Below are 9976 nucleotides of genomic sequence, written 5' to 3'. Positions count from 1 at the left end.
CGATGAAATTAGAGAACAGACTGCACTTTTATCTAAAATTAGTTGAAAAGAATATTTAAAATGTAGATAAAAACACATATATAAAGTTCTGACTATCTTCAAATTTAGAGAATTTTCATTGGGTTTCTTAACTATAACCATGCGCCGCATATCATCATAATGATAACTGATGTTATAGTAATTTATTCCATAGTGCACTGTCAACAGCTGCATGTGTGTGTGTGTGTGTTGCCTTTGTGTATGTGTGGTTAGTAATGAAGACCAGTCTCGGCCTGCATATTAACTGACAAACTCGCAACGCTTTTAAATGCATAGTGCGCCTCATTTCAGTTCAACTTCCCTCCCCTCACTACACCCCTTACAACATCCCTAAGCATATTTAGTGTTATTGTCGTACAACGAAAACAGAGCGTCAGGTTGTTGGCCAGAAGAGAGAGATCCAGAGAGAGAGAGAGAGAGGCAAAGTGAGGGCTAGCGACGACAGAAGCTAGCGAAAACAAATTTTAAGCACGGCTTTCATTGTCTGTCATAAGCATAAATGGTTATTAATATTAAAGTTCATAACAAGCCATGGAACGCTGCTCATTTTGCAGGCTGTTGCCGTGCCACTTTACGAGCATTCGCTGCTGGCCTTACACATTGATGTGTTTGCCCATTAAACACACCGCCTCCATCTGCGCAGCGCATGAAACAGCTGAACAATTAATGCAATTGCACATTTGAGCCTTATTATGAGCAGTGAAAAAACTGTGCTTCAAAAATATGGTAATGCAAAAAAATAACTACAACAAAAACGTTAGAATAATTTGCTGAAACAATAAAAAATATTTAGAGATTGAAGGAGCTTAATGATAGTAAAAATTTAAATTTAATTTAAGTACTTTTGCAAACTAAATATTTTGCATAATAGTAATATACAAGAATTACACTTAATATAAAAAAATGAATCTGAGCTTAATTTAAATTTTCATATTTATTTTTTATTTTAATATTAGTATGATTCTCCCACTTGCATTTATAATACTTTTAATAATATAATATTACTTTAAACATGTTATTTAACCAATTTAATTTAAGCAAATGATATTGCCATCTAAAAAATTAGTAGTCTCTAAACTATAACTAATTAGAATACCATTTAAAAAGAACTAACATAGTTAAAGTCAAACACAAAATCAAATTACATAGAATGAAGTTTAATGCCAAGTTATTATTATTATTTAAGCTGCCCTTTCTCTGCTCTTCTAACCCACAATAAGAAAACCTTTGATGCTTTAGATAAAATTACTGAAATTCCAATTAAATAAAAGCATACCTAAAGCCCACTGCTCTTCGTCAGTAAATTTCCGCCACACAATTGTCAAGTGGGTCAATAACATTGCATTGGCAATCAATTAAAAGGAAATTAATGCAGACCCTGCATGTCAACTGATTTCGGACTTAAGCCGCTTTATGTATAAAATATGAAGCGTTAATTAAATGGGATATGGAGAACGTGTTAAATGCGAAAAATATATATTAAATATCAATTAATCATCGCTGGCCGGCATTGTAATGCCAGTAGATTGTTTTTACCAGTGGAACATTTAACTTGAATCTGGTCAACGTCGAACAGATGAACAGCGGAAAAGCGGAAATGCCGCCATGCTGTTAATGTCTTGCGGCAACACGGTTCCGGCTGCTTGTTTTCCGGTCAACTGAAAATTAAAACACACTATGAAATGATTGTCTAAATTAAAAAATAATTGACAGTTAATCAAAATATTTTAAACATCCGTTTATAAACAAATGAATTATTTATTCAACTTATTAATTTTCTATGCTCATATAAAAATAACAATAATATTTATACGCTTAATTCTAGTTTGTGAATTTTATGCTAATTTCAAATATTTAGACTAAAATTTCGCTGGGAAGACATTGCTAATCACTGAATGAAAATTGAATTGAGGAACGTTTTTGTGCGTCTTAATTGCTTTAAAGTATATGACTTAATCTTAGGGAAAACCAAAAAAAAATTTAAACTTACTTAATAAGTAAAATATATATACAATTGTATAGATACTATATACTCAATGCGACTGAGATCTTTGGATTGATAGCGCAATTCTTATTAAATAAATTGTATATCATATTGCTCGAAATTATTATCGAGCTGCTGCGCTTGATTCTGAATGTTGCACTTGGGTGTTTCATTTGTGATCGGGGTGTCGAATGCATCCGTTAGATACTTTCGCACATATTCGAAAGATACAAACTCATTTAATTGGCATTTATTGGCAGTGGAATCGAATACGTTGGCAACATTTTGCTCCTCGCGATTGCCAGCTAACAATTGTTCAAGTTCATTAAATTTATTGAAATTTTCCGTATTGCACGAGTCGCTGTTGTTGTTGGGTTTGTAATTGTTGCAGTTGCTGTTGTTGATATTGCTGTTGTTGCTGCTGCTGCAATTGCTGAGCGCGTCTGTTTCCGTTGCCATCCCGCTGCCATTGTAATAGCTAAAGCCAGCATATGTTGCCGCACTTGTTGTTGTTGTTGTTGATGCTGTTGTGTTTGCTGTTGTTGCTGTTATTGTTGTGTATCGACTTGCCACACTTTCACAGCTGTTTGTCGTCGTGGACGTCGCTGTTGCTGCTGCCACCTCATTTGGGCCGTGCTCAATGATGACAATGCAATTTGACAACTCATTAAATTTCATTGAATTGTTATTAGTTGCAACATTGTCCATGCTGCAGGCATTGTGGTTGCCAATTCCCGTTAGCCTTTGCCCAAGTATCTCCTCATCCTGAACACCACTCTGCATCAAGAGCGCCGCTTCACTGCAACTATTGCTGCGCTGCGAGCGTTGCTCACCTGCTGCCATATTGCCACCAACACTTCCCTGCCTCTGACCCTTCTGCAACAATGCCGATTCCGAGTGTCGTCGAGTCTTAGCCGTCTTTTTGCTGCACGTTGTGGTGGCGTTGCTGGTGGTTGTGGCAGCGCCACTGGCAGATTTGCGTCGCATTATTCCATGATTTTTCACATGTTTACGCAGACTCGAGGGATCCGTGTAGCGCTTGGTGCAACCAGGCAGCTGGCAGGCATAAGGTTTCTGTTGAGTAGAAGAACATAAACACTGCAATTTTAGTTTTGCGTTCCCTCTTTTTTCGCCTATTATTTGCCAACTTCAAATTGAAGCCTAGACGCAATATGAAGTTGCGCCCAAAAGTATGCAATTCATTTTGCTAGTCTACATTCTTTTTCTCTCCATCTCTCTCTCTCGTTCACTCTTTCACTGCAGGGCAGAGGTCATGGATATTTGCCTTGTGAAATCGTTGCGAAATGCCGCGTTGCATGTTGCATTTGTTTGCACTGGCAAAGGGGGCAACAATAGAAAAGGCAGCGCAGCTGAAAACCACACGCATTCATGTGTATGTGTGTGTGAACTGTGTGTGTGTATGTGTGCTTGATTGGGCTACTGCTCATTGCGTTGAGAATGAAAGTAACTCGTTTAGTTTATTCGATTTGCCCGCTGTTCGCTGTCCGCCACTTGATGTTAGCAATTTCAGCTCACACACACACACACATTGGCAGCTGGTTTTCAACCTTTTTTCCGGCTGTCATGGCGAATGCCTCGCCTGACATTCGGCCTAACGCAAACACACGTAAAAACTATAAATCAATCAGGCAACGAAATGCGAAATGTGCACATGTCATGGCGCCAACAGCAACAGCAACAACAACAGCAACAGCGACAGCAACATCGGCAGCATTCGTAAGAGCAACATTTTTAGAAATTGTGACTCAGTCTCAGCTGGCGTTGCGTTGCTTGCTGTTTGCCTGCGACTTTGGCTTAAGCTTAAAAGCTTCAACACGGCGACCACAACGGGGCGAGCATCAACGATAGCGACATCAACTTCAGCTTAAAGCCAAATCTGCAGTTACAGCTAAAAAGATGGAAACAACTCGCGTGTCGCCGCCGGCTCATCAATTTCCCTTTGACACGTTGCCGCAAATTGCATGCAAACCACACACAAACACACAGAGAGAGAGAGAGAGAGGGACAAAGAGAGAAAGCGTACTCTTCGTAATATCTATCGAGGCATACGCGGCGTATACTCACCGTATCGTAATGGGTTCTTTGATGCTTGGCGCGATCCGAGCTATTGCTGAAAGCTTTGAGGCAACCTTTATATTGGCAGCCATAAGGCCGTTCGCCGGTGTGCGAACGTTGATGAATTTTCAAATTTTCCAGACGTGAAAACGCTTTATTGCATCCCGGAAACTGTAATGAAAAGTGGTAAAAAGTCGTCAATTGAATGTGAAACCATTACTCAACTCAGCTCAACTCAACTCGACTCGAGTCTCGAGTCCTTTCTCGCACTCCGACCAAAAATTGAAATTGAAATTCAAATTGAAAGCTCGCGGCATGCAGTTGGCACAAAGAGTTTGCCAAAAAAAAAGAGTATAAAAAAGTATAAAGCAAATTATCGTAGCAAAAAAAAACTAGGTTGTGAATCAGTTTTAATTGGCCTGGCAACCCTGGCAACCCTTTTCGGCCTAATCAAAGGGAAACCAAATCTTGCACTCAGTGCACATTATGATTATTTTTGTGTGTGTGTGTCACCAAAAACTCAACTGGCAACCGCCTGTCAAAGGCCGTTGTGATGAATGGCTTTCGGATGCTCTAGCATAAACAACACGTGCAGCATTCTGTGTGTTGTTTATATACATAATAAATAATAACAACAACAATAAAAAAATAGCTATAGTACAGTCAACTTACGGGACATTTGTTAGGCTTCTCGCCGCTGTGGACACGCATATGGATGAGCAGCTTGTAGCGAGCGTTGAAGGGCTTGTAGCGCCTTGGGCAGTCGAGCCAGAAGCACGAGAAATCCTCACCCTTGCGCACATCCACATGACACTTCTCGATGTGCTCCACGAATATCTGCTGTTGCGGAAACTCCATGTCACAACCTGTCCAGCGGCAGATTAGCGGCACACCCGCCTCCGTGCCTTCCACCTCGAGCTCGCAGCGTTCGGCAGCTGGCGGTGCAAACACCTCGTTATCAATATCATTGTCCTCATCCTCCTCCGCACATTCGTCGTCGCCGCCGCACTCTTCGTCACTGTCGCCGGTAGTTAGCTGTTCAGCTGTTGTTACGGGCAAACTGTCCACCAAATTATCCAACTCAGTCTTTTGATGGTCACCCAAATCCAGTTCATCCAATTCATCGATTGTCCAAATGAATTTGTGTTCACGATTTGGTTTCTCGATAGCTTGCGAAATGTTGTGCTGGAAATTGTCGCTGGCAAAATCATCCATGTTGCCACCGCCGCCATAGAGGCAGCCCGCATCCTGCAACGCGGCGGCGCCACTCTGATAGAGATTCGAATAATCATCATAGTTGTTGCCGCCACACATAGGGGCACACTTTGGTGTGCCAAATGTCGAGTTCATTGACGGCAGCTTCGTTGCTGTCTGCTGCTCGACTTTAATGTCTGTCTGTTGATGTTGCTGTTGCTGCGGCTGCAGTTGCAGCTGCTGCTCGTAAATGTTGCATAATTTGGGAGAGGCATCGTTGCATGGCGTTTCAGACGTTGACATTTCACCAAGATTGAAATTCAACCAGGCCTCCAAGTGCGGCGAGGAGCAAGGAGATTGATTTTTTGATTGGCAATTAACTTCGTCATAATTAAAATAATCAATGTCCTGATTGAGTAGGTCCTGCGCCATCATTTCGCCGCCACCCGAGGCCACTAGTTGTGTCGGCTGAGCACTGCACGGTGTGTACGGTGTTTGAGGCATCTGCAACAAACCAGCCAGCTCATCATAGGCATTATTGCCACTGCTACTGCCACAACCATTGCTGCCATTGCTGCCACTGCTGCTGTCAGCCGTGAGTCGTGCAATGTCCTCGGGCTCAAAGCGAAAGACATCCTCGCGATTGAGCTGTGTGTACTGACCCTGCTGATAGGGCATTCCCGTCTGCTCCTCGGCCGAGGCACACACAATATCATCGCGATCCTGTTGCTCTGGTCCCGTGTAGCTCTGGCATTCGCTGAACACCGAATTCGGCGTCTCGGTGGCAAAGCAAAGGTGTGAAAAGTCCGGAAACTGCATTTCGCCACAGCCAAAACTCGTCGCCTCCAAGCCGGCAATAGAATTCACTGAGGAAGAGATGGAGCCAACGGCTTTAGGTGCCTGAAATGGCTCCTGTTTGACACCGTGAGCGATGCCAATGCTGGCACTCAACGGTGGCGACATGAAGGCATCGTAGCACATGTCATGCTCATCGTATGTCTTGTTGCTTAACGGCACTTTGCTTTTGCCGTGATTCGAAATGGTTAGTGGCAGTTGTTGCGGCTTCATCGTCGAAGACATTTTCACTTTTCAATTTGCAAATTTTCCCTTTCACCTATGCATGTGAGTCTGTTTGTGTGCAATATACGAGTATATCTGTATACAACTTATATATCTCAATGCTGTCACATTCGCACTTCCGGCACAAACACTAAACGACTGTCTGTCTCGGTTGCTGCTCGGCCAATTGCCAATTTAGTGTAGTGTATTTATTTATTGGGGCGACAGAACGCGGGAAATCCCATGCACACACACTCACACACATTCACACACAGACACAAGTTCACGCGACTTTTTCTTCTATTCGTAAATTTTATGTGCTTGAGATATTTTCTTATTTTGGCTTTTCTTTTGTAGTTCACTTGTCTTTTTGGTGATGTTCACGCCACCGCGTTGCGTCTGTTAATAACCCGCTGCTCGGTGTCTGCACGTTATTTAAATGCCCGGAACGGGAACATTGAATCCTGCGCTCAGTCTCTGCTCCCGCCGGCTGCTGCTGCTGCTGTGTCGGCTGCTGCTTCTGGTGCTGCTGCTGTCACAGCGACACCCTGTCATGATCAGTTCACTTTGCTGCTGTTGTTGTTGCTTTGGATTTTTCATCTTTACACGCACATGTGCGTCACTTTGCCCTCTCCCTCTCGCTCTCGCTTCAGACTTTGCCTTCACTCTCTCTGTCGCTCCCTCACATGCTGTGCCCTGATCGACGCACTTTTCTGTCTGTCTGTCCGTCCGCCCGTTTGCTGTAGTTTTGTAGTTTTTCATTTGCATGTATTGGAATAAAAAAAGAAGGCAACAGCTCACAACGAAATTAGCTGAAGACTGCTGCTATTAACTCAGCTACAAATTTTATGCGATGAGTTTAATATTTAATAACTAAAGTATTGTATTATATTGCAACTGGAAAATGGAAAGCAACTGTTAACTACAAATTATCTAGATACCGTTTAATAATTTGATTAAGTGTATAGCTAAAAATGAGTAGTTTCTTAATCACGTTTATTTGTAGATATTTTTTAAGCTCAAAGTATAGAAAAGTATGAACTAAATAATAGGATTTTCTCATATGATTAGATTCACGCATATCTTTATAATTTTGTTCGTAGCTCTATTTTATTTGCAAACTATTCGAATACAATAAGAAAATAGTTTGATTTAATTACCGCATCATTACTTTTCTTTAGATATATGTTTTATTTAAAATCTAACAGAAATATTAATGCTTATGTTTCTTCATAATTGAATTAATATTTATGCTTGTTTACAACTACAAGTTTTTCACTGGCAAAGAGCGCGCGTGACCGTGGACCTTTTTTCAGCGAACCGCTGCAATGATCTTGGCATCTTGGCACTGGCACACATGGTGCAAGTCTGTTTTAGGTTGCCCAGCCAGTGCCCCTCCCCCACTCTGCAAGTTGGAGCGCTGCAGCTGCTAGACGGTGAACGCCTGTCGAATGTTTTAGCACTATTTTTTATTGCCGAGTGTTGCTGCTGTTGCTCCAGCCATATCCACATCCCATCCACAGTCCACAGTGCAGAGAGTGGAAAGCCAGAGCATTAAAATACAGTATGGCATGACTATGAGCTAAATTTATTAACGCAACTCATTTCCCAACAACAAGCATTTCATCTGCGGCATGAGACAAATAACGCACAGCCCAAAAGGCACTTCCACACAAACCAAAGGCAGAGAGTGCAAACGAGAGAGAGAGAGAGAGAGAGAGAAGCAAAGTGTTGATGCTGATCACTTTGGCCTGTCCCTGGCCTCAAGTGCATGCGACTTTCCCTCCGCCCCAGCCCCGCTGTATAGTATATACTATATAGTATATGCTTATGCACACACGTATGTTTTGTGTAGTACTTATAACTTCACATTGCTCGTTTTTGGCTATTTTTAGTATTTTATCCAGGCGAGGCAAGCGGCCTGACAATATGTTTTTAATTTGCGCTGCAAAAAAATGCATTTGCCGCACAACTATTTTTGCTAAATGCAATTTTCCATTTTTGCCATTTTTATGCTTCACCATTGAAATTGGAAAATGAACTCTAACCTTTGTGAACTATTTCCGCTGCACTTACTCCAATAGTATCAGGTGGCATTGGCCTCAACACTTTAATTATAGTCAAAAACATTTTGCTTGATTTTTTTGAGCAGGTGACACGTCTACTATTTCATTTGAAAGCAAGCCAAATGATGTGGCAGTTCATCTTAAAAATTATGACATTTATAAAACACTCAATAGGAATATAGAAATGAATTCATGTGTGTAATAATCATTAGAGATGTGCCGAAGTGAATCACTATCTGGAAAATAGAAATAAATATATTTTTCTGAATTTAACGAATTAAATATTTAAGCCATTTTATAATAACCGATAGATAACTTTTATTAAAATTTTATATTTATTTCAACATGAACATTAATTTGAAATTGCTTAAATCGATGATTTTCAAAATTGCCCATTTTAAGTACATTGTCATAAAGTTAATTGGAAATTAGAATATTAAATATTCTTTTCTTTTTTACTAAATATACAAACATAGATATACGACAGTTATGAGCACGTAAGTCGCATTTAATTGAAATTTATTTTTTGGCAAACGTCGTGGTTTGGCGCACGTTCTCCCGGCTCAATGACAGCAGCTGTTTGCCCCACTGTGATGTGGGCATCGAGTCAATTCAAAAACGTTTAACACACAACATTTTACCACTTGTGCGTTTGTCATTTATCCGCAAGCACAGTGGCGTCGTAGAGTATTTAATAAAGAGGGATTTCCTTTTAAAAAAAAGTATGTATCGATTATAAGAAAAGCTTGAAAAATTATTTTTATAACACAATAATTTTGTATTGGTAACATGCACACCTTGATCATCCTTTTTACCCCCATTTTCTACGCCTCTTTTCAATTTCACTGGCGATGCCAATTCTTTGCTTTACTTCCCAGAATGATGTTTGCAAAGCGAAAAAAAATTGAAATTGGGCGCGTGTCCAAAAGCAAACAGTGTGAACACTTGGCCCGACGACGATGTCCGAAAAGTGCGACAAGTTACATCATTGTTAAAATTAGTAGACTTTTGGGCACACTTTGGCGTCACAGCCAACGGCTACTTGTCGATGTGGAACTGAGGTAAGGACCAGTTGCTTGATCTGTGAACTAATGTGATTTCTATTTATGGACCACTGCAGCAAAGTGTGTTGCTTCTGTCGTCTACTGAACAATACACACTTAAGAAGAGTATCACGTATTCGACGTTTGTTTTGTTATGTTCGTATTTTCAGTAAATGACGCGAGCTGTTTGTTGTCTGCGTTTCTTGGGAAAATCTTAACCATTTCCGTTTCGTACTCAATAATTTTTCCCACTCAGTTTTGAAACACACATTATTAATTTTCACAAAATAAAAGGTAATTTGTCTTTTTGCGTTGGCGGCAAAAGCGTCTTCTTCGAACGGTCTGCGATCAAATTATGAGGATCCAACGCAACTTTAATCATCAAGCTGTTATGTTGTGTGCGTCTGTCTCTGTGTAAAACATGTGAAATTTATTGATGCGATAAACTTGCACTTTAACTGAATGGCCATCAATCGGGCACAATGCGTAATATTTTCATTATTTTTTCCTTTTTT

At 40.7% G+C, this 9976-nt stretch overlaps 1 protein-coding gene across 1 annotated transcript; it reads right to left on the bottom strand.

The window, feature by feature from the left end:
• Positions 1 to 2081: 2081 nt before the first annotated feature.
• On the bottom strand, positions 2082 to 8517 carry LOC117573569 (uncharacterized). The gene is made up of 4 exons (XM_034256856.2): positions 8401 to 8517; positions 4772 to 6925; positions 4109 to 4270; positions 2082 to 3097 (listed from the first exon to the last, which is right to left on the bottom strand). The coding sequence occupies exons 2-4, from the start codon at positions 6371 to 6373 to the stop codon at positions 2114 to 2116; spliced, it is 2748 nt and encodes a 915-aa protein (XP_034112747.2). The 5' UTR covers positions 6374 to 6925; positions 8401 to 8517; the 3' UTR covers positions 2082 to 2113.
• Positions 8518 to 9976: the final 1459 nt, after the last annotated feature.

This window comes from Drosophila albomicans, chromosome 2R (genome assembly GCF_009650485.2).
Source record: "Drosophila albomicans strain 15112-1751.03 chromosome 2R, ASM965048v2, whole genome shotgun sequence".
NCBI lineage: Eukaryota > Metazoa > Arthropoda > Insecta > Diptera > Drosophilidae > Drosophila > Drosophila albomicans.
Note: the sequence above shows the minus strand (reverse complement) of the source record. Positions and strands in the feature narration are given on the sequence as shown.

What these genes read in the sequence shown, in the direction of transcription:
- LOC117573569 (XM_034256856.2), bottom strand. Translation starts at nt 6,373, where the DNA reads ATGTCTTCGACGATGAAGCCGCAACAACTGCCACTAACCATTTCGAAT. An exon ending in AGAAGCCTAACAAATGTCCC is followed by an intron (nt 4,271 to 4,771) that starts GTAAGTTGACTG and finishes TTTTCATTACAG; the next exon opens with TTTCCGGGATGCAATAAAGC. An exon ending in AAAGAACCCATTACGATACG is followed by an intron (nt 3,098 to 4,108) that starts GTGAGTATACGC and finishes TCTACTCAACAG; the next exon opens with AAACCTTATGCCTGCCAGCT.